This window comes from Giraffa tippelskirchi, chromosome 1, assembly GCF_054371585.1.
Source record: "Giraffa tippelskirchi isolate mGirTip1 chromosome 1, T2T-mGirTip1v1.2.pri, whole genome shotgun sequence".
Lineage (NCBI taxonomy): Eukaryota > Metazoa > Chordata > Mammalia > Artiodactyla > Giraffidae > Giraffa > Giraffa tippelskirchi.
In genome coordinates, this window is record NC_137275.1 from 164,309,162 (window position 1) to 164,334,370 (window position 25,209).

Below are 25,209 nucleotides of genomic sequence, written 5' to 3' on the forward strand. Positions count from 1 at the left end.
AAGTGGAGTACAGACTAAGTCTGTATAAACAGGAGCAGATTTAGGATTTGTAATTACTAGTCCAATGAATAAGCCAATGCAGGGTGGGGTGGTGGTACAAACCAAAGGAGTCATGTCGTCTCTGTTCAGTGGGGTCTACCTAATCACACCTGAAATTTACATGAGGAAATTACTTGCTAGAGGAATGTCTGTCTTTGCCCAAGACAAAGGGCATAGACATCCAGGATGATCTGTCTTCTAAAGCTGTGAAATATGTCAAAGACCAGTGGGACTCTGGGACAGCAAGGTAGCTTTTGTCAAAATAAAATAACATCCTCTCTATGGCTGCTCTCAACAAAATGGTCAGTGAAAATCCGTGTTTCAAAGAAAGTGGACTGACAAGCTACATCTCTGTATTAAGAACACATCAGTTACACCTGTAATGGGATCACTTCCCATTTAAAAGATGATCAAGTTTATAGATAAAGTGCATTTCATAATTCCCCAGGATGACATAGGTCCAGGATTTAATTGGGTTACATATGGAATTCAATTATCTATGATCTATCTGCTCCTCTCCCTGTACCTTCTCTTCGTCCCCTATACAGCCCCAGTTCACTTACAGAAAATACCGAGGGTGCGTGGTTGGGAGAGCTGACACAATTTTTCTAAAGACTCCTGGGAAGTCTATGGAGTCCCAACTTATTAAGTAAGCATGTCAAGACACCCAAAATTGTGGTCCCATGTGCTGTGATTCTATCTGGAAAGTGATAACAAATTGCTCTCTGGTGAAATCATCCACTTCCTTCCCTGTTGCTTTCCCCATATTTCCCCTCACAGTAGTTTCACATACACACTGACTAGTGAGACAATTCATTAAAAAGTTGAGAAAGGTTCCTCTTGGGAGTGGGATCAGATCAGGAGAAAAAATTGGAGCCTGGGGTTAAAAAAATCAATCTTTCCCATCCCTTATCTTCATTCCATTGAGCACAGGGTAGCTGGAGACCTTGCCTTCTGCTGTGCAGATCATCAGACCAGTTTGCTCCGATCATTCCAATACAGTGATGATCGATCTGATGACAGTGGGGAGACAACTGCTTGGTTCTGTAGACAGGGCAGGCCTGGAGCTGAACTGACAGGTAAAACTCAAAAGGTGAGATAAATTAATCAGGAAAACTTCAAATCCAGGAGGAGAATGCAAAAGCACACATTCTTCTAGCTCCTTTTGCTTTTTCGTGATTGAAATAAACTATGTATTTGCTCTCTGATAGGGACTTCCAGGTAAAACCTTTTCATTTCCAAGTTGTAATAGCAAGATCATGACACGTTTAAAAACATTACACCAGTCACATCAGGTCCTCACAGTTCATAGAAAAGTGTTTTTGTTGTTGTTGTTGTTGTTGTTACTGACAACGAGGTTCTGTTATTTAAGAGCACTACTTGCCATCGGCAGGGATATGGCAATTTATTGCTCACCCTAAGTTGCAGAATGGGCCGTTATATGTGCTCTGGTAAAGGTAGGGACCTTGAAAACATTTCATTTTAAAAGTATGGACCATTAACCTAAGTAAGTATATAAACCTGAGGAGATATCAATGCATATCACTTTGACCTCAGCAAACATCATTCTCACTGCGGCTATTTATATTTTGGCTGCCATCCTTCCCACATATGTTCAGCAGTTTCCACACTCTAAGCCCATTATCAAACCCACAGATCCTGAACTCTTCAGGGTTTTCACTGTCAAGATGCAAATCCACTTACCAATTACGGTTCTTCACCTGAAGTAGTACAGCCCACTCCTTGACCTACTTTTTACCTCTTTACTCTTATGTGTGTAATATACGCCAAATGTAAGTGTGTGTGCTCAGTGCATACACAAACACAGCATGAAATTAAATGAAAAACTCAGCACACTTAACTCATCATATAACAGATACTACAGTAGTCATTTTCTACAAACTGTGCACATAATATACAGAAGTGTTTGCCTTTATTTTTTTTCAAGAAAGTGGACAGTAATGTGGAAATAATCCCTTTGTACAGTGACTGGTCTCTGAATAATGATTACAACTCTTATTTTTAAAACATAAGGCAAAGAAATACAGAAACACAGTTTTGAAAGTCAAATGGTACTATAAAGTTTATGGCAAAAACCAAAGTCCTTTTCCGTACTCCTCCCCACTCCATGGTTTCCTTTCAGCATTTCTTCCTATATTTACTTCCATAGGTGTAAAGACTGTGTTTACATTGCCTCATCTTGATTTTCAACTGCATACATTATTTCTCAGGGCTCCCCTGGTAAATAATCTGTCTGCAATCAGGAGACCTGGGTTTGATCCCTGGGTCAGGAAGATCCCTTGCACAAGAGAATGGCAACCCACTCCTGTATTCTTGCCTGGAGAATTCCATGGACAGAGGAGCCTGGTGGGCTACAGTCCAAGGGGTTGCAAAGAGTCAGACACGACTGACTGACTAACACTTTCACCTTGATTTTTCAATTGCAGATATTATTTCTTGGTTTCTACTATAAAAGACTAGGATTTATCTCCTTTATACTATACCTTCCCTCATCCACTCAATGTTACCGTTTTTGGTTAATCAATATTGGGTATTTGCATTCTGAAGACTACACACACGCTCTTCTCTGAGACACACACAATGTATTATTGCATTTCTTGTATAACAAATGTTTTTAGTGAGGTAAGTAGCTGAATTGTTTTTCCATTTGCTAAGTTTTCTATGTACTGAACAATAACTTATGCCAAACTCAAAGGCCATCTAAGATTCCTCTTAGTACAAATGTGTTAGGAAATCCAGGGCAGAGACAAGATGGTGGAGTAGAAGGACATGAGCTCATCTCTTCTTATGAAAACAGCAAAAATCACAACTAACTGCTGAAAAACTATCAACTAAAAATGCTGAAATGTACCAATAAAAGATACCCCACACATCTAAAGGCAAGATACCACAGTGAGACGGTAGGAGGGGCACAGTTACGATAAAATCAAATCCCATATCCGATGGGTGGATGACCCACAAACTGGAAAATAATTGTATCACAGAAGCTATCCCACAGGAATGAAAGTTCTGAACCCCACATCAGGCTCCCCAGCCTGGGAGTCTGGCAACAGGAGGAGGAGCCCCCAGAGAATCTGGCTTGATCGCAGGAATTTCATGGGACTTGGGGAAACAAACTCTACTCTTGGAAGGCACACAAGGTCTTGTGCACACCAGGAACTAGGGAAAAAAAGCAGTGACCTCATAAGACACTGGGACAGACCTATCTGCTAGTATTGGAGGGTCTCCTGCACAGGCAGGGGGTGGCTGCAGCTCACTGCAGACAAAGACACTGGTGGCAGCAGTTCTGTGGAATATTCACTAGCGGGAGCTCTCCTGAAAGTTGTTATTTTCTCACCAAGACCTGGCCCCACCCAACAGCCTGTAGCTCCAGTGCTGGGACACCTCAGGCTAAACAACCAGCAAGCTAGGAATACAGCTCTTCCCATCAGAAGACAAGCTGCTTAAAGCCATCCTGAGCACACAGCTGCCCACTAAACACACTCCTTGACAGAGCCTTGCCCACCAGAGGGACAAACCCAGTCCCATTCGCCAGAGGGCAGGAACCAGTCCCTCCCACCAGGAAGCCTGCACAAGTGTCTTAGACAGCCTCATCCACCAGGGGGCAGACAGCGGAAGTAAGAACTACAACCTTAGAGCCTGCAGAATGAAAACCATAATCACAGAAAGTCAAATGAAATGAGAGAGCAGAGATGAGTATCTTCAGGATGAAAGAACAAAATAAGACCCTAGAAGAACAACTAAATGAAATGGAAACAGGCAACCTACCTGAAAAAGAAATCAGAGACATGACAGTAAAGACAATTCAGAATCTCAGGAAAAGAACGGAGGCACACACTGAGAAGTTACATGAGATGTTTAACAAAGACCTGGAAGAACTAAAGAACAGTGATGAACAATACAACAACTTAAATTAAAAATACACTAGCAGGAATCAATAGCACAATAACTGAGGCAAAAGAATGGATAAGTAAGCCTGAAGACAGAATGGTGAAAATCATGTAACAGAATAAAGAAATGAGGACAGTCTTAGAGATCTCTGGGAGAACATTAAATGCAAGAACATTCACATTACAGGGGTCCCAGAGGAGAACAGAGAGAGGAAAGGCTTGAGAAAATATTTTAAGAGATAGTTGAAAATTTTCCCATGGGAAAGGAAGCAGTCACTTGAGTACAGGAAGCACAGAATCCCAGGCAGGATAAATCCAAGGAGGAACACACCAAGACACATAGTAATCAAAATGACAAAAATCAAAGAAAAAATTCAAGAGTAACAAGACAAAAGGAACAAATAACATCCAAGGGAACCCCCATAATATCATCAGCTGATTTATCAGCAGAAGCTCTGTCTCAGTCTTGACAGAGAAATCAAGGTTTTACAGATAAGCAAAACTAAGAGATTTCAGCACTAACAGATCAGCTTTGCAACAAATGCTAAAGAAACTTCTCTAAGCAGAAAAGATCACAACTAGAAACAAGAATATTATGGATGGAAAAGCTCACTGGTAGAGGCAAACATATAGTAAAGGTAGGAAATAACCTACATTTAAATACCCTGATAACCACCATGGTGCTGTCACCCACCTAGAGCCAGACATCCTATGGTGTGAAGTCAAGTGGGCCTCAGGAAGCATTACTACAACAAAGCTAGTGGAGGTGATGGAATTCCAGCTGAGCTATTTCACATTCTAAAAGATGATGCTGTCCAAGTCCTGCACTCAATATGCCAGCAAATTTGGAAAACTCAGCAGTGGCCAAAGGACTGGAAAAAGTCAATTTTCATCCTAATCCCAAAGAAAGGCAATGCCAAAGAATGTTCAAACTACTGCAAAATTGTGCCCATTTCACATGCTAGCAAGGTAATGCTCAAAATCCTTCAAGTCAGGCTTGAACAGCGTGTGAACCGAGAACTTCTAAATGTTCAAGCTAGATTTAGAAAAGGCAGAGGAACCAGAAAGCAAATTGCCAACATTCACTGGATCACAGAAAAAGCAAGAGAATTCCAGAAAAATATCTTCTACTGCTTCATTGCTAAAGCCTTTGACTCTGTGGATGACAACAAACTGTGGAAAATTCTTAAAGAGATGGGAATACTAGACCACCTCATCTGCCTCCTGAGAAACCTGTCTGCAGGTCAAGAAGCAACAGTTAGAACCAGACATGGAACAATGGACTGGTTCAAAATTGGGAAAGGAGAATGTAGAGGCTGTATATTGCCACCCTGCTTATTTAACTTCTATGCAGTGAAATGCCAGGCTGGATGAATCACAAGCTGGACTCAAGATTGCTGGGAGAAATAGTCATGATCTCTGATATACAGATGAAACCATCCTAATGGCAGAAAGAAAAGAGGAACTAAAGACCCTCTTGATAAACATGAAAGAGCACAGTGAAGAAGTTGGCTTAAAACGCAAACATTCAAAAAACTAAGATCATGGGATCTGGTTTCATCACTTCATGGCAAATGATGCAGAAAAAAATGGAAACAGTGACAGACTTTATTTTCTTGGGCTCCAAAATCACTGCAGATGGTGACTGCAGCCATGAAATTAAAAGGCACTTACTCCTTGGAAGAAAAGCTATGAAAAACCTAGAGAGCATATTAAAAAGTAGAGACATCACTTTGCAGACAAAGGTCCTTATAGGCAAAGCTATGGTTTTTCCAGTAGTCATGTATGGATGCTGCTGCTGCTAAGTTGCTTCAGTTGTGTCCAACTCTTAGCGACCCCATGGACTGCAGCCTACCAGGCTCCTCCATCCATGGGATTTTCCAGGCAAGAGTATTGGAGTGGGTTGCCATTGACTTCTCTGATGTATGGATGGGAGAGTTGGAATTTAAAGAAGGCTGAGCACTGAAGAATTGATGCTTTCAAACTGTGGTGCTGGAGAAGACTCTTGAGAGTCTCCTGGGCTGCAAGGACATCAAACCAATCAATCCTAAAGGAAATCAGTCCTGAATATTCATTGCAAGGACTGATGCTGAAGCTCCAATACTTTGGCTACCTCAGGCAAAGAGCCAACTCAGTGGAAAGAATCACGATTCTGGGAAAGATTGAGGGCATGAGGAGAAGGGGGAGACAGAAGATGAGATGGCTGAATGGATCATCAACTCAATGGACATGAGTTTGAGCAGTATCTGGGAGATAACGAAGGACAGAGAAGCCTGGTTGCTGCAGTCCATGGGGTCACAGAGTTGGACATGACTGAACGACTGACTATCATGATATCAAAACTAGCAATTGTGAGAAGAGGAGGGCACAAATGCAGGATATCGGAAATGCATTTGAAATTAAAACTCCTGCAACTTAAAACAATCTTATTTATGTATAGACTGCTATATCAAAAGGGCTTCCCTGGTGGCTCTGATGGTCAAGAATCTGCCTGCAATGCAGAAGAGTCAGGTTTGATCCCTGGATTGGGAAGATCCCCTGGAGAAGGGAATGGCAACCCACTCCAGTATATTCTTGCCAGGATAATTCCAAGGACAGAGGAGACTGGTAGGCTACAGTCCATGCGGTCCCAAAGAGTGGGACATGACTAAACCTCATGGTAATCGCAAGCCAAATATCTACAACAGATACACACACAAAAAAAAAGTTAAAGGAACCCTAACACAACACTAAAGTTAGTAATCAAATTACAAGAGAACAGAAAAAAAAAAGACCTACACAAATAAATCGAAAACAATCAACAAAATGGCAGTAAGAATATAGATATCAAGCTTCCAGTTCAAGACGGCAGAGTAGAAGGATGTGTGTTCATCTCCTGCTGTGAGAGCACCAAAATCACAACAAGCTGTTGAACAACCGTCAACAGGAGGATGCTGGAACCTACCAAAAGAAGATACCCCATTTCCAAAGAGAAAGAAGAAGCCATAGCAAGACAGTAGGAGGGGCACAATCATGAGAAAATCAAATTCCATACTCACCCGGTGGGTGACCCATAAACTGGGTAACAATAATACCAAAGAAGTTCTCTTGCTGTTTTGAAGGTTCTGAACCCACGTCAGGCCTCCCAGCCTGGGGGCCTGACAAACGGACTGGGAATCCCCAGGGAATCTGACCTTGAAGGCCAGTGGGATTTGATTACAAGACTTCCACAGGACTAGGGGAAACAGAGACTCCAGTCCTGGAGGGCACAGACAAAACCTTGGGTGCACGAAGACACTGAGGAAAGGAGCAGTGATGCCATAGGAGACTGAACCAAAACTACCCGCTAGTGTGCGAAGGTCTCCTTTGGAGGCATGGTTGGCAGGGGCTTACCACAGGGATGGGGGCACTGTCTGCAGCACTCTGGGAAGGTCCCCCTTGGCATAAACTCTCTTGGAGGTCATCATTAACCCACCATAAAGCCCTTAGACCTGTGGGCTGGGTCACCTCAGGCCAAAAATCTACCAGGGAGGGAAGTAAGAGAAAGAAGCAACAACAGAATAAAACAACATTAAAAGAGGCCCTTAAGGTCTGTAAACAGGATGAGTGTTTTTGGGGAGATGAGTGATCTGGGCGTGTATTTTCTATTTTGATTTTAAAGTGCACATTTTTTTCACATCATAATGTCTCTATACCGATGGTATGAAGTGAAGTGAAGTGTTAGTCGTTCAGTGGTATCCAACTCTTTTGTGACCCCATGGACTGCAGCCTGCCAGGCTCCTCTGTCCACAGAATTTTCCAGGCAAGAATACTGGAGTGGATTGTCATTTCCTTTTCTAGGGAATCTTCCCGACCCAGGGATTGAACCCATGTCTCCTGTGTCTCCTGTATTAACAGGTGGATTCTTTGCCATTGAGCCCTAACTATTAATTAATAATTATTAAAAATATTGTGTTGCATATTTGGAAGTTGCTGAGGGAACAGGTTGTAAAAGTTCTCATCCCAAGAAAAATTTCTGTAACTCTATATGGCGACAGATGTTATTTATCTAGACTTATCGTGGTGATCATTTCACAATATATACAAATATCACATCATTATGTCTTATATCAATTATGCCTTGAGAATATAAAATAACAATCATAAAAGAAAAAAAAAGAACATACATATTGAAAATACTTTAAATGCTCCAACCAAAAGACACAGACTGGCTGAGTGGATACAAAAACAAGACTCATATATATGTTGTCTACAAAAGACTCACAATCTAGGGAAACATACAGGCTGAAAGTAAGGAGATGGGAAAAGGTAGTCAATGAAAATGGAAATCAAAAGAAAACTGGAGGAGCAATACTCAAACAAAATAGACTTTAAAGAAAGTTACGCGAGACAAAGAAGGACACAACATAATGATCAAGGGATCAAGCCAAGAAGAAGATGTAACGATTGTAAATATAAATGCACCCAATGCAACAGCACCTCAATATGTAAGGCAAATACTAACAGCCATAAACAGACATCAACAGTAATACAATAGTAGTAGACGACTTTAACACCTCACTTTCATCAATGGACAGATCATCCAGACAGAAAATCAATAAGGAAACACAGGCTTTAAAAGATACATTAGACCAGATGAATTTAATTGATATTTACACAGCATTCCATCCCAAAGCAGCAGGATACACATTTTCCAAGTGCACATGGAACATGTCCCACAACTGATCACATCCTGGACCATAAAATAAGTGGTGGTAAATTTAAAAAAACTGAAATCATATCAACCATGTTTTCCCACTACAATGCTATGAAATAAGAAATCAACTACAAGAAAACGACTGTAAAAAACACAAGCACAAACACATGGAGGCTAAATAATAAGCTACTAAACAACCAATGGATCACTGAAGAAATTGAAGAAGAAATAACAAAAAAAAATCCCTAGAGACAAATGAAAACAAAAGCATGATGATCTAAAACCTGTGGGACACAGCAAGAGCAGTTCTAAGAGGGAAGTTTATAGCAATATAATATTACCTCATGAAACAAGAAAAATCTCAAATAAACAACCTAACCTTATGTAACCAGAGAAAGAACAAACAAAACCCAAAGTTAGAAGGAAAGAAATCATAAAGATCAAAGCAAAAATAGAGACAAAGAAAACAATAGAAAAAAAATCAATGAAACTAAAAGTTGATTCTTTGAAAAGATAAATGAAATAGATAAATCTTTTAGCCAGACTCACCAAGAAGAAAAGGGCGAGGGTGCAAATCAATAAACTTAGAAATGAAAAAGGGAGAAGTTTCAGGGACACCACTGAAATGCAAACGACCGTAAGAGACTACTAAAGGCAACTATATGCCAATAAAATAGACAACTTAGAAGAAATGGACAAATTTTTAGAAAGATACAATCTTCTAAGACTGAACCAGGAAGAAACAGAAAATATGAACATCAATCACAAGTACTAAACTGAAACTGTGATTAAAAAAACTTAAAAGAAACAAAAGTCCAGGACCGGATGGCTTCACAGGAAAATTCTACTCAACATTTAGAGAAGATATAACACCTATCTTCTGAAACTTTTCCAAAAAACTGCAGAGGAAGGAATACTTCCACACCCATTCTATGAGGTCACTATTACCCTGATATCAAAACCAGAAAAAGATACCACCAAAAAAGAAAATTATAGGTCAATATCACTGATGAAGAGAGACACATAAACAGACATGGTGTATGATTAAAGGAATCATACACCATGATCAAGTAGGATTTATCCCATGGATGCAAGGATTTTTCAATATATGCAGATCAATCAGTGTGATACACTACACCAACAAACTGAAAAATGAAAACCATATGATCATTTCAATAGATGCAAAAAAAAGCTTTTGACAAAATTCACCACTGAATTACAATAAAAACTCTCTAGAAAGCACCTCAACATGTTGTTCAGTCACTAACACCTCAACATAAGCCATATATGACAAACCTACAGCTGATATCACACTCAATGGTGAAAAGCTAAAAGCATTTCCTCTAAGATCAAGAACAAGGCATGGATGCCCACTCTTACACTTTATTCAACATAATTTTGGAAGTCTTAACCAGAGCAGAGAAGAAAAAGAAATAAAAGGAATCCAATTTGGAAAAGGAGTAAAACTGTCACTGTTTGCACATGATATGATACTATACATATAAAATCCTAAAGATGCTACCAGAAAACTACTAGAACTCATCAATGAATCTGGTAAAGTTGCAAGATAAAAAATTAATTCATGGAAATCTCTTGCATTTCTATATGACAATGCAAGATCAGAAAGAGAAATTATGCAAACAATCCTATTTACCATCACAACAATAATAATAAAATTCCTATGAATAAAAACCTACCTAAGGAGACAAAAGACATGTACTCTGATAACTGTAAGGCACTGATGAAAGAAATCGAAGACGACACAAATAGATGGACAGATATACCCTGTTCCTGGATTAGAAGAATCAATATTATCAGAATGACTATACTACCCAAGGCAATCTACAGATTCAATGCAAGTCCTTTCAAATTACCAATGGCATTTTTCTAGAGCTAGAACAAAAAATTTTTTAATTTGTATGGAGACATAAAAGACCTCAAATAACCAAAGCAATCTTGAGAAAGAAAAATAGGAGCTGGAGGAGTCAGGTACCTTGACTTCAGACTATACTACAAAGTTACTCTCATCAAAAAACAGTATCGTAGTGACAGAAATATAGATGAACGGAACAGGACAGAAAGTGCAGAAATAACCCACTCACCTATGGCCAATCTACGACAAAGGAGGCACGAGTATACAATGGAGAAAAGACAGTCTCTTCAATAAATGGTGATGGAAAAACCGGACAGCTACATGTAAGAAAAATTAGAACATTCTTTAACACCATATGCAAAGATAAACTTAAAATGGATTAAAGATCTAAATGTAAGATGGGACAGTATAAACTCTTAAGAGGAAAACATAGGTATAACACTCTGACATAAATTTCAGCAATATCTTATTTGATCCATTTACTAGAGTAATAGAAATAATAACAAAAATAAATACATTAGACCTAATTAACCTCAAAATATTTTCCACAGCAAAAGAAACCACAAACAAAATGAAAAGACAATCCACAGAATGGGAGAAAATATTTGCAAAGGATGCTAACTGACCAAGGATCCATCTCCAAAATTTACAAAGAGCTCATGAAACTCAATACCAAAAAGACAAATAACCCAGTCAAAAAATGAGCAGAAGATCTAAATACACATCTCTCCAAAGAAGACATACAGATTGCCACGAGGCATTTAAAAAGATGCTCAATATCGCTAATTATTAGAGAAATGCAAATCAAAACTGCAATGAGCTATCACCTCAGATTGGTCAGAATGTCCATCATCAAAAAGTCTATAAATAATAAATGCTAGAGAGGGTGTGAAGAAAAAGGAACCCTCCTACAGATGGGAGTATAAACTGGCACAGCCTCTAATGGAGAACAGTATAGAGATTCTTTAAAAAACTAAAAACAGAACTATCATATGACTCAGCAATTCCACTCCTAGGCATATATCTGGAGAGAACCATGGTTTGAATGGATATGCACCCCCTTTTTCATTGCAGCACTGTTTACAATACATGACATTCCAAGACATGGAAGCAACCTAAATGTCCATGGACAGATGGATGGATAAGGCAGATGTGGTGTGTGTATGTATATATATACATATACATACACACACATACATATACATATAATGGAATATTACTCAACCATTAAAAAGAATGAAATAATGCCATTTGAAGCAACATGGATGGACCTGGAGATTATCACACTAGGTGAAGTCAGACAGAGAAAGACAAGTATCATTTGATATCACTTATATGCAGAATCTTAAAAAAATGATACAAATGAGCTTATTTACAAAACAGAACCAGACTCACAGACTTAGAGAACTAACTTATGGTTTACCAGGGTAGGTGAATGGGGGAAGTTTCAGGGAAAGGATAAATTGGGAGTTTGGGACTGACAAGGATCTACTGTATTGCACAGGGAACTCTGCTCAATATTCTGCAATAACCTAAACAGGAAAAGAATTTCAGAAAGAATAGACACATGTATATGTATAACTGAACCACTTTGTCATACACCTGAAAATAAACAACACTGTTAATCAACTATACTCCAATATAAAATAAAAAAAATTTTAAAGTAAGATATCCTTCAAAGATAAAAAGTTCTAATGAAATACAGATTCAAAATATTTTAAATATATTAGAAAATCTCTCATTTCCATGCTTTCTGGAAACCTCCCACCTGGACCCCTCCCAAGCTCCAGTTCGCCCTGGATTGGCTTGGCTGCTGCCTTGTCTTTCTACACAGCTATCATCTCTTCCCCTAGCATCACAGGCAATGCCTGGTCTCTTTCCTGTGTGAGATTCTGTTTCCCAATCCCATCTTCTTTCTTGAGTTTGATTTATACTCCCATTTGTGGGGAGCAATTCTTGAACAGCTTCCTAAGAAAAGGTGACAGGGAGGTAAATTTTCTGGGGTTCTGCAAAACTGAAAAAGTCTTTACTCCACCTTCACACTTAATTGGGTGTTGGCCAATTAATTGGCCAATCTCACACTGAGACTGAGTGCTTCCAGTGTTGCTTTTGAAGAGTCTACCATTGTTGTGATTCCTAATTTGTAACCTGTTTCTCCCTCTCTGAAAGCCTGGAGGATATCCTCCTTCTCGCCTCTGTTTTGAAATTTCTGTGGGTCTTTATTGTTCTAGGTATCTAATGGAATTTTTCAATCAGGAAACTCACATGTCCTTTGTCTTGAAGAAATAGTTTTTCATAATTTCTCCATTTTATCTATGTTCCTAATTCTTTCCCTCTAGTGACTTAACTATTCTACTTCCTTGAAGATTTTTTTCTACTTTGTCTTCTAATCATCCCACTGAAGGATTTTAAAAATTCCTACCATTTTTTAAGTTAAATTTTGTTTGGAATGTTCTCTTTTAAAATGGTATCTTATTTTAATTTCTTCTCATCCGGTCCCATCACTTCATAGCAAATAGATGGGGAAACAGTGGAAACAGTGACAGACTATTTTTGGGGGCTCCAAAATCACTGGAGATGGTGACTGCAGCCACGAAATTAAAAGATGCTTACTCTTTGGAAGAAAAGTTATGACCAACCTAGATAGCATATTAAAAAGCAGAGACATTACTTTGCCAACAAAGGTCCGTCTAGTCAAGCCTATGGTTTTTCCAGTAGTCACCTATGGATGTGAGAGCTGGACTATAAAGACAGCTGAGCACCGAAGAATTGATGCTTTTGAAGTGTGGTGTTGGAGAAGACTCTTGAGAGTCCCTTGGACTGCAAGGAGATCCAACCAATCCATCCTAAAGGAAATCAGTCCCAAATATTCATTGGAAGGACTGATGTTGAAGCTGAAAGTCCAATACTTTGGCCACCTGATGTGAAGAAATGACTCATTGGAAAAGACTCTGATGCTGGGAAAGATTTGAGGGCAGGAGGAGGAGGGGACGACAGAGGATGAGATGGTTGGATGGCATCACTGACTCGATGGACATGAGTTTGAGTCAACTCCGGGAGTTGGTGATGGACAGGGAGGCCTGGCGTGCTGCAGTCCATGGGGTCGCAAAGAGTTGGACAAGACTGAGTGACTGAAATGAACTGATCTTCTCTTTCTGAGGATGTTAGTGAATGTTTCACAGTTTTTCCCTGCTCTAAGCACTGCCTTTATTTCTTCAAGTTCCTCTTCCATTTGCTCTTTGTGTGTCTTTCATGTTAGAGATGTTCTTTAAATGTCCAGTGGTCCTTGGATATCCACTCATATTTAAGAGGGTCCCCAAAAAGCCTACTGAAGATCCATAAGTGGCAGTAAACTTCATTGTGGGGTGATCAGGTGGGGAACCAGAGTTTTGCTGGAAAGCCCCCAAACATTAGTAACTGAAGGTGTCTATTCTTGGGCCTTTTTGTTTCCTCAGAGAGGAATATTCTAATCTCTGGCTGGGGGTGGGAGGGGGGGAGTTCTAAGCCTGATGGCGAAGAATTGCAAGACCTTCTCAGGGCCCAATGGTTAGTGGGCCCTGTGTTCCACAAGGCACCCCTAACACCCACTTTCAGCCGTGGCTAGTGTCCCCAGTTCCAGCACTTCTCTGGTCCATGATTTCTTTATAGTAAGCCTCCCACCTTCTGTGGAGGCAAGGGAGGAATGAATGGTAATCTGGTGGCATGGGCTGGAGAAGGGATTTGGAGTCTAATTTCTCCCATGACACAACTTCAAACAATCCTCTTTTCTTTTCAGCCATACTCCTGCCATCTGAGATATCCAGTGTCTCATTCCTTAGCCTTTTAAGGGGCCTACAATACAAATCCTTGCAGACACCAGGCAGAGCAGGGAACACAGAAACCTTATCAGTGTATTAGTGAGAACCCATCAGGCTATGAGGCCATGCTGTGGCAACGAACCACCCCAAATCCCCAAGGTTTAAAGCAACAAAGGCTGAGTCTTCTCTCACACTACATGTTTGCAGGGGCAGCAGGGAGCCCTGCTCATCAGTCACTCGGGACCCATGTGGACAGAGGCTCTGTCATCCTGTGACACCAGCACTTTTGCCTGAGGTTTCGGTGGAAGACGGTGCTCAGAGCTGCTCCCACCTAGAAGCAGCATCACATAGCGGTGCTCCCATTTCACTGCCGCATCTCGCTCTGAGGGGATCAGGAGGGGCAGGACAGTCCTCCCTGGGCTTGAAAGCAGAGAACCACTGGCAATACAGGGTTGGAGGCACAAATGTCTACCATAGCCAACCACCACTTTGGTGTTCCAAAATTTTGTTCTCACCTGCTGCTCCTTCCTGTCTCCTGGCACTTACGGGTTTACATATTTTTACATATTTTTACTGTCACTTTAGTGTAGCTTAAAGAGCAAGTAGAGCTAAACACCAATTCAAGCCACACAACATATCATTCCAAGTAGCCAAAACGCTCCCATTTATGATGTGTGCTTGCTCTCATCCATGTCTCTGATTCTACCACGACTCTGTTCTTGACTCAGAGTGAATTTGCTGCCTAAAGAGAGAGGGGCTCAGCTTGGTGCTCTGTGATGACCTAGAAGGGTGGGAAGGGGTTGGGGGTGGGAGGGAGGCTTAAGAGGAAGGGATATAAGTATACGTATAGCTGACTCGCTTCGTTGTAAAGCAATTATACTCTAATTAAAAATAATTTTTTTTTAAAAGAGAGAGATGGGAAGACTGTGGGACTTTCAGAACTAGTCATTCATCAACAATATTTTCAAGGAGACTGGAAGGTAGTTCTCAAACATATACCTGGAAAAGAGCCTTTACTAGAAGCAAAGCATTTATCAAGTACTTTTTTCAGAAAACAATTATTTCCACTCACTGCTGAGCATCTAGTCTGCATTCAGTAAGTCCTTGCTAATGAGCAGTGCTATTTTCACATTCTGTAGGATTCAGTAGCAAGCAGATGTCAGTTTCTTCCAAGTAAGAGAAAAATGCTAAAGTTCCGAGGGAATTAAAAATAGTGTGAAGAACAAATTTAGCTATCAGCAGGTATCTCTGGCAGGTAGTAGTACAGGTGGCTTTTATTTCTGTCTATTTGCATCACTGCAGTTTCTGATGTTGCTATTTTGAGAATGAACTGCTTCTGTAACAAGAATTCCAGCGCCCCTTCCCCAGGCCTGTTGACCATAACCAGAGTGGGAGAGACCCTTCCAGGAAACCATACCCATGGAAACAGGAGATTTAGCTAGGTCTCTAACCCACAGGCGGAGAAGGCAATGGCACCCGACTCCAGTACTCTTGCCTGGAAAATCCCATGGATGGAGGAGCCTGGTAGGCTGCAGTCCATGGGGTTGCTAAGAGTCAGACACGACTGAGCGACTTCACTTTCACTTTTCCCTTTCATGCACTGGAGAAGGAAATGGCAACCCACTCCAGTATTCTTGCCTGGAGAATCCCAGGGATGGCGGAGCCTGGTGGTCTGCCGTCTATGGGGTCGCACAGAGTCGGACACGACTGAAGCGACTTAGCAGTAGCAGCAGCTAACCCACAGGGGCTTACATGGAAAAACTACCCACATGATACTTGTCTTTTAAATCAGTGGTTCTTTTTTTTTTTTAAACATACTCAAGAATCACAGGGAAAATTTACAAAACAAAACAAAGCAAGGAAAACAAACCCAAAGAACAGATCACTGGACCCCACCTTAGGTATTCCGGTTTGGAAAGGAAAGGTAGTAATGCCATTTTTAACAAGTACCTTCCAGAAAGACTTCAGGCCACAGTGCTTTTAATAGTGCTTTTCCATTTCCTACAACAGCATACATGAAATGAGCACTCAGTAAATATTTTTTGATGCTGAGGTGGAAACTAACAGAATGTATACACTTGTATTTTCCCCCATAAAAACATCAAAGAGGTAGCAAATGAAGGGCTTTCCTATAAATATGGCATGACAGATGAAATGTAACCCACAAATTCAGATGGTTTAAAGACAACTGGTGGATTACTTTAAGGCACAGGGTTTTGGGTTTGCTTTGTATTAACTATTTTTAACTCAGAAAGCCCTATTCACCAATTTTTCAGTGTTAAGTTGAATTTCTGACAAGATGGGGTTCTAAAGCATCACCAACTATTCTAAAATCAATTCTACGTTCTGAATGAAACACCTTGTAAGAGGGTTGTTTTATTAGTTTAAATGGATAAAAGCAAGCCCCCAGCCCTAGTGGAGGCTGTGTGGTGGGTTCATCACCAGGTTGCAGCGACCAGGTAGTGAAGCCGGTTGTTTCACGGAGCTGGTACAGGTGAGAAAGCTGAAGGAAGAGGCCAGCATCTGTACCGAATGCTCCTGTGGCTTTTTTCCAATGGCTTTCCAAGTTTCTAAAAGGATTTAGAATCTGGTCTCCTGCCAGCTCCCTACTTTTAAAAGCCTTCTCTATTTCTACTACATTTTCAAAAATGCTAGCTGTACTCCATCCCTCCAAGCCACGAGAAACCAGTAGAGAGCTGGAGGTCACTGAGAATCCTGCATAGGAGCACATCTATTTTAAACTGTTTGAATGTGAAGCCTTGACTACAGAGGGGAGACACCGAGGAGGCTGAACTGACCCAATGCCACCCCCTGGCTGAGGAGGAGGCAGATCCTTTTCCAGCCTGTTCCAACCCTGCCTGAAAGGTGACTGAATCAGATAATAGCCATTGCTGAAATTTCACTTTAGTGTTAGTTGCTCAGTCATGTCCGCCTCTTTGCAACCCCACGGACTCCTATGTCCATGGAATTCTCCAGGCAAGAATACCAAAGTGGGGATATTCCTGATCTGGGAATCAAACCTGGGTCTCATGCATGGCAGGCACATTCTTTACCATCTGAGCCACCAGGGAAGCCCATGATTTAAAGATGCCTATGATTTAATCAGCTAACAGCCAATGTTGACTGTTACTAAAAGAGGCAAATGACATCTCTGACCTGCACAGCTTTTTACCTATAAGTAAAATGAACAAACAGCTTCCAATAATGGTTTCTCACTCCAAAAGATATACTCAGAAATAGACAGGTGCAATCATAAAATGCAGAATTAAATGAAACCAAATTTAATCTCTTGACCCTTTTACTCCAAGCTACCATTTTAAATGAAAGTGCTTAAAAATTATTCAAGAGAATGCAAAAGTGAGAGTCAGAGGAGAAAGAGAATCTTTAGAGTCAGGTAGTGGGGTCAAAGGTCAGCCTTCTTGATTTATTTCTGAATAGACTGTGACACCCAAGCTTGCCAATTATCAAATTTCTTGGATATTTCAAAAATGGAAAGTGAAAGGCCGACGAGGCAGCGACAGCTTTCGGTAGCTCTTCACAAGAAAGTATATTTCAGTTCAAAAGCATGTCTTTTGTGAGGTGAGAAGCTCCCTCTGGTACCACCAGAAATGAAAACTAAGCCCTTCTTGTAAGTCACAAAGAAAAAAAAAAAAGCAAACAAACTGTAGACACCCTTGGCTGGAAAGGGCCCAGAAGAATTTCCCTGATTTCCTCTAAAAAGGCCACTATTCATCCTAAACCTGTAAGGGGTTGATTTAAGACAGTGGTTCTCAAATTGTGGTCCTGGGACTAGCAGCCATCAGCATCACCTAGGAACTTATAAGTGACAACACTGAACTTAGCCTGAGCCCTGAGATCCCAGAAAACAGCAAAAGGTTCAAGACCCCTATCCTCCCATTTCGTGCTGTGAATATGGCTTATGTAAAGAACCTCTTTCCTGTAAGACTTGAGTACAGGTGCCCCTTTGTTTACCTATGACAAGGGCAGACACAGACCCCTCAAATTCCCATTCTTTGCCTGAGAAATGATTAGCTGAGCTGATTAGTCAAAACAAAATGCTTATTAACCAACCTTTGATTATGCTTCTCACCCTTCCAGGTCCCTGGAACTTTTGCCAGCTTACCACCCCTTCTCACCAGCCCCTCCTGGGAAAAGGTTTTTCTCAGATGAAGACACTATCAAGAGCAGTACGTTCAAGCCATGCTTCATCCCACTTCCTCACATATTGTCCTTTCAGGCCTTGCTTATTCCTACCTACGAAAGAATCCCCTTTTGCCTAACCCTAGAGACCCTTGCAGATCCCACAATTCTGCTGCTGCAAGAGTTCCTGTTACAACGGTACCTTCCCAATGAAGTCCCTCTTTACTCAATCCAGACTTGTTTTTTATTTAACGTTAGAAATACAAATTCTTAGGCCCTGCCCCAAATCTAAGTGTGAAACTAGGGGATGGAAAGAGGTGCACCTGGAAACCAATTTCTGAAAAAGTGCTCCAGTAACAGTTTGAGAACCACTGATTTATCGCAATCTCTCAACACTTAACTCCTTCCCACCTGGTTTTCGCTTGCCGGCTCTTAAGCGCAAGCTGTTTCTGAGCATGCCCACAGATCATTTCTGTCATCAAGTCATTCCTAACGACAAATGACGCCACCCAGCGCCCGTCTCCCCTCCTGGCCGCGCGTGGAGTTGAGCGAGCCCGAACCCGCACACACTTACATCGCCATCCACCGGCCTCTGGTCGTCACAATCCCTGGTGGGACTAATGTCCTGGCGCATGACCCAAATGGGCTCTTTGGGCTCGTCGGGGGTGTAAGGCGAACGGATGGTCCTGGTTTTCACCTCCTCGATGGCCTCCTTGATGTCCTTGATGGCCAGCGAGATAGCATCCCTCTTCTCCTTGCTGTACCGCTGCACCGCCTCGCCGCCGGACGCTCGCTGCGGCCCCGCTGGCGCTTGCAGCCCGGGGCTGTCGGGGCGGCCCCCACCCGGGGTGGGGGCGCGCTCCAGGTCCTGCTCGGCCTCGGGCATGTCCTCGGCCGCCTTGTCGAGGCTTTGCGAACTCATGCTTTGCTTGACCTCGGCCACGATCTGGTCGATGTCCTCCTCCTGCTCGTAGCTGTCCATGCGGGGGTAGGGCGCGAACTCGGCCTCCTTCTCCGGGCTGTCAGACTCGCCGTCAGAGCGCTCGTCATAGTGGTGCAGCCGCGCGCCCAGAGCCTCCTGGCGGTAGGCGGCCGCCTCGTCGCGCTCCTGCTCGTACAGCCGCAGACCGTCGCGCGCGTCCAGCTCGGGCGCGTCCCCAATCTCCTCGTACACGTGCTCCTGGAGGCCCCCGTAGTCGGCGTAGGGCTCGGCGTAGGGCTCGTCCTCGCCGCGGTGGAAGAGCCGGTGCGTGTAGACATAGCCCGAGTAGGCCGCGTTCATGGCCTCCTCGTGCTCCAGCGACTGGAAGTGCAGGTGGTTGGGCAGCGCACGGCGGTGCGAGGCCTCGGCGTGCTCTGCCTCCGCCTGCTCCGTATACTCCTCGGCCTCGGGCCGGTACTGCACAGCGTACGCGCTCTCGTCGTCGGGGTCCTGCGCGCGCTCGGCGTCGTAGCCGTCGCGGGCCGCGGCGATCACGTCGCCCTCGGCCGTGTCCGTGTGGTTGTGGAAGCCGCTCTCCGTGCTGGCAGAGCGCGCCAGGCACTCCCCACGCTCCTCCTCTTCCTGCTGCTGCTGCCCAGGCTGGGCGCGAGGGTCCTCGACGGCGCGCCCGCGCCGGGGGCGACCCGCATAGTGCTGCTGCTGCTGCTGCTCCTCCTCCACTTCGGGGTGCTCCAGGTCGGCCTCCACCGACTCGTTCACCTCCCCGCCTGCCGCCTCGTCCGTCACCTCCACCTCCGCGGCCCCCTCCAAGTGGTTCATGGTGGGCGTCGGGGACGGCTGGGAGAGAGGCTGGGCCGGCTCACTGCGCTCTCATTTTGCTCCACCCGGCTGGAAAAACAAGAAGGAGGAGGGGCTATTACGTGGTTCAGACTGTAGGCAGAAGCCGAGTACCAAGATAATCATAAAAACAGCTGTTATTGATCTCGTCTGAATCGCGGTCAATTAAAAAGTGATTGCAAATTTAAGCTCAAGCTGACAGCACATAGTTCATCATCTTCGTAGCACGTGGTGTAATTTGTAATTACATATCTCCTTGTTTAATTGCTTACTGGCTTTCTCTCTTCCCCACCCCTCAGACCAACAGCCTTCTGAGCCTTTGAGTTCCCCACCGCGCTTACTATTCAGGTTCTGTTTCTGATGCATATGAATAGAGAGTACTACCAAATTGAATGAGCCAATTGACACATTTTCCATCTGCTAAGGGATAAATCTCTCTAAATTAAACAAGGATCCTAGATACTTCAGAAACGATTTTTAAAATAAATTTCAAGGGGAAAAAGGACTTTCCTGGTAATCCCGTGGCTAGGACTCCGTGCTTCCACCGCAGGGGTAGAGGGTTCAATCCCTGGTAGGGGATGTAGGATCCTACATGCTGCGGGGCCAGCGAGAAGGGGTATTTCAAGGAGGAAAAAAAGCCTTGGGATGTTTTGAATCCATTGCTGTCAGTACAAATATGCAGCCATTCTGAGGGAGGCTCCAGCCATCAATGAATGGGTTCTCGTCCTGGCTCTGTCACCTACCGTTAAGTGGTTTAATTTTCTGAACCTCCACCATGAGACTGGACTCATTTCCTGCAGCAGGATGTTAACAGCTATTATGCAGAGTAAAAAGGCTCCCTGCTCAAGTAAGTTTGGGAGATGCTGACTTAAGTGGACTTTCCTTGTGAATATGCAAGGGGAGGAAGATACAGGACGCAGGGGTTACCCAACTTGTCTGACTGGGAAACACCTTTTTCCTAGAGGCCAGCGTTCTGGCAACTGCACTTAAAACACTGACTAGTTAATTTCTAATATTCGCTCCCCTCATACACCCTGAATCTAAAATTCTTTGATTCTGTAAATTAGCATTATAGCTGATACTGTATAACATGCTAACTTCTTTAAAATACGGGTATGTCTCTTTCCCTATTTCCAGAGGGACTTGTGACTACAAAGATGGCTTTGGTTTCAACCACTCTCAAATTTGGTATTTTGGTATTTGGTAAATTTAGTATTTTGGTTTCTTCTTATCCAAAATAGCTTTATAGCATAATCTGCGTACAGTGTATGGAAATAATTGCAGGGGATGTTAAGAACAACAAAAACAGGCAGGATCCGTATGATTTTAAGGCAGTTGTGGTAAATGGGTTCAATGTGTGTGAACTTTCCTTAGTGTCCTTTAGGGGGGCTTATTTTACAAATGGACAAGACTGGGAAATGAACTCTTTAATGTAAGAGCAGAAAGCTCCAGGAGGACCAGGGACATCTAATGGACTCTAATATTAGGATGCATTATATTCTACTCAGCTCCCACCATAACAATAGCAATTTCCTTCAAGCACTGTGATAGTCCCGGTAGTAAAGGAGGCCATTTTGGAGCTGCCAAGTTCATCTTAAAGCAGAAGTTACCATCTTTCCCCCCTTCTTTGATGGATCCACCCCTGACTAACACTCACTAGAAAACAGTTATGGTTTAGCAGAGATGATCAATCCTTACTGCTTCCTTCCTTGACAAGAATCCCACTTCATACAAATTAGACCCAGTCTTCTTTGAAAAATTGTGGCTTCCTCTTATTTAACCCCTGAGAAGAGTGACTGTGGACAGGTGTAAGAAAGTTGTCTAAGTATGTGTTTCTGTTCAGACCAGATGGATGGTTAATGCATGTAATAGAAGAGGCAAATATTGGTGCTGACGGCCTCCAAGTTAGATGGCCTCCAGGGGTACATGAAATATACAAAAGAAATATTCATTTCCATACAAGGCATGGACAAGAACAGTCTATCCAAGTTTCCTTTATAAGGACTCTCTGGAAAAGACAACAGATAAAAACCACACTCACGTTCACATCTAAGTTTGCTGAGCACAAAGCAAGCATTCATAAGGGAGAGATACGAAACACGCCAGATACTTCCCTGGGGACTGTTGCCCTGCAACGGGTCAGCTGTGTGTAATCAGTTAGAGATGCAACGACCACCATCCAAAACACCTGAGCGGGCCAGCAATTCCTGATAACCATGTGCAGAACCGACCAAAATCCCATTTTCAGTGAAAATGGCACTTTCCTTTCTAGCCTGGTGAAATCTATTGATATGTCAAAAAGAGATTTTAGTTTATTCTGGGCTAAAATCATGTCTGACCAGGAAATCGTGCTATCTTATAGAGCACTGATTGATCCATAGGCAATGCGATTTCTATGCATGTCCATACACTGAGTCATGTAAAGAGAGTGACACAAAAACAGTTCTTTGGGGGAAAATATGTTAAAATAAGGTAGTTTTGATACACTGAAGCTTTCCTTTAACTGGGTGTGTGGTCCTTATACCCCTTCCCCAGCTTCAGGGGAATGTTCACACACAGAGTGAACCATCCTGGTTTCAAGAATATAGTTTGGGTTGTAGTGTTAGCAGCATGTTAATTAATAACAGGCATCAATTTGAGGGATTCCCTAGAACAAAGGCAACTACCAACTTTTAAAGATGGAGTTGACACTGATGGTCAGGTCCATTGGTAGCACACAAGAGAACTGTTCCCTATACCTTGGCAACTTTGCTTATTTAAAAAACCTCACTCAAGCTGTTTTCTTTTTCTTGTTAAGAATCCCAGGTTATTGTGGGATTATATATTGGTACCACCTTTTTGAAAAGAAATTTGGCAAGATGAATTAAAATCTTCAAAAGGTAATATACCTTTGCCCCAGTAATTCTACTTACAGAAATCTCAAAGGAAAAATGCAGATATGGACAAAGATATTTCTCATGCTATTTGCTACTTCAGGCTCTACTACAAAGCCACAGTCATCAAGACAGTATGGTACTGGCACAAAGATAGAAATATAGATCAATGGAACAAAATAGAAAGCCCAGAGATAAACCCACGCACCTATGGACACCTTATCTTCGACAAAGGAGGCAAGAATATTCAATGGAGAAAAGACAATCTCTTTAACAAGTGGTGCTGGGAAAACTGGTCAACCACTTGTAAAAGAATGAAACTAGAACATTTCCTAACACCGTACACAAAAATAAACTCAAAATGGATTAAAGATCTAAATGTAAGACCAGAAACAATAAAACTCCTAGAGGAAAACATAGGCAAAACACTCTCCGACATAAATCACAGCAGGATCCTCCATGACCCACCTCCTAGAATATTGGAAATAAAAGCAAAAATAAACAAATGGGACCTAATTAAAATTAAAAGCTTTTGCACAACAAAGGAAACTATAAACAAGGTGAAAAGACAGCCTTCAGAATGGGAGAAAATAATAGCAAATGAAGCAACAGACAAACAATTAATATCAAAAATATACAAGCAACTTCTGCAGCTGAAATCCCGAAAAATAAACGACCCGATCAAAAAATGGGCCAAAGAACTAAACAGACATTTCTCCAAAGAAGACATACAGATGGCTAACAAACACATGAAAAGATGCTCAACATCACTCATTATTAGAGAAATGCAAATCAAAACCACAATGAGGTATCATTTCACACCAGTCAGAATGGCTGCTATCCAAAAGTCTACAAGCAATAAATGCTGGAGAGGGTGTGGAGAAAAGGGAACCCTCTTACACTGTTGGTGGGAATGCAAACTAGTACAGCCACTATGGAGAACAGTGTGGAGATTCCTTAAAAAACTGGGAATAGAACTGCCATATGACCCAGCAATCCCACTGCTGGGCATATACACCGAGGAAACCAGAATTGAAAGAGACGCGTGTACCCCAATGTTCATCGCAGCACTGTTTACAATAGCCAGGACATGGAAGCAACCTAGATGTCCATCAGCAGACGAATGGATAAGGAAGCTGTGGTACATATACACAATGGAATATTACTCAGCCATTAAAAAAAATACATTTGAATCGGTTCTACTGAGATGGATGAAACTGGAGCCCATTATACAGAGTGAAGTAAGCCAGAAAGAAAAACAACAATACAGTATACTAATGCATATATATGGAATTTGAAAGATGGTAACAATAACCCTATATGCGAGACAGAATAAGAGACACAGATGCATGGAACAATTTTATGGACTCTGAGGGAGAAGGTGAGGGTGGGACGTTCTGGGAGAATAGCATTGAAACATGTATATTATCATATGTGAAACAGAACACCATTCCATGTTCAATGCATGAGACAAGGGCTCAGGGCCGGGGCAATGGGATGATCCAGAAGGATGGGATGGGGAGGGAGGTGGGTGGGGGGTCCAGGAGGGGGAACACATGTAAACCCATGGCTGATTCATGTCAATGTATGGCAAAAACTATTGCAATGTTGTGAAGTGATTGGCCCCCAACTAAAATAAATAAATTTATAAAATAAAATAAAATAAAATTAAATTAAAAAAAAAAAAAGCAAAGATAAACATTAAATATTAAGCACTAGCATTAAGTATCAATAAGTACAGAGCTAATAAGCACTTTAGCGTATGCAATCCAGGAAGGTGTAGGGGGATCTTCTGGCTGGGTAGCTCCACCTGGAGTTCCCATGGCACCCAACCTCTACCTGCCACAGCCGAACAAAACATGCCTCCTCATCCTTCCTCCCCATCCCAGCTCCCAAACCTGGCACCCCACCCCCACCCCCATATTTCCTGTACAGGTGAAAGGCACCACCAAGTCCCCAATCCAGGAATTATTATTGACTTGTCTCTTTCCCTCACCTCCTTCCCCAAACTGATGACCAAGTCCATTGTCTTAACTCTTGCATCATCTTCAGTGCCGCTACATTGTCTTGGTCCCTCTCGCCTACAAAATTATTTCCTTAACTAATTTCTCAGTCTCCTCT

At 42.3% G+C, this 25,209-nt stretch overlaps 1 protein-coding gene across 2 annotated transcripts in view; it reads right to left on the reverse strand.

The window, feature by feature from the left end:
• APBA1 (amyloid beta precursor protein binding family A member 1) overlaps nt 1-25,209 on the reverse strand; it is a 233,717-nt gene that overhangs the window by 66,569 nt on the left and 141,939 nt on the right. The window contains exon 2 of one of the 2 annotated variants that reach the window (XM_081504354.1): nt 19,010-20,266. In XM_081504354.1, coding sequence (XP_081360480.1) covers nt 19,010-20,197 — 1,188 coding nt within the window. In that variant the 5' untranslated portion in view covers nt 20,198-20,266. Of the gene's footprint in view, nt 1-19,009; nt 20,552-25,209 lie in introns of those variants that run through there. The other variant, XM_081504364.1, reaches the window with a different exon arrangement.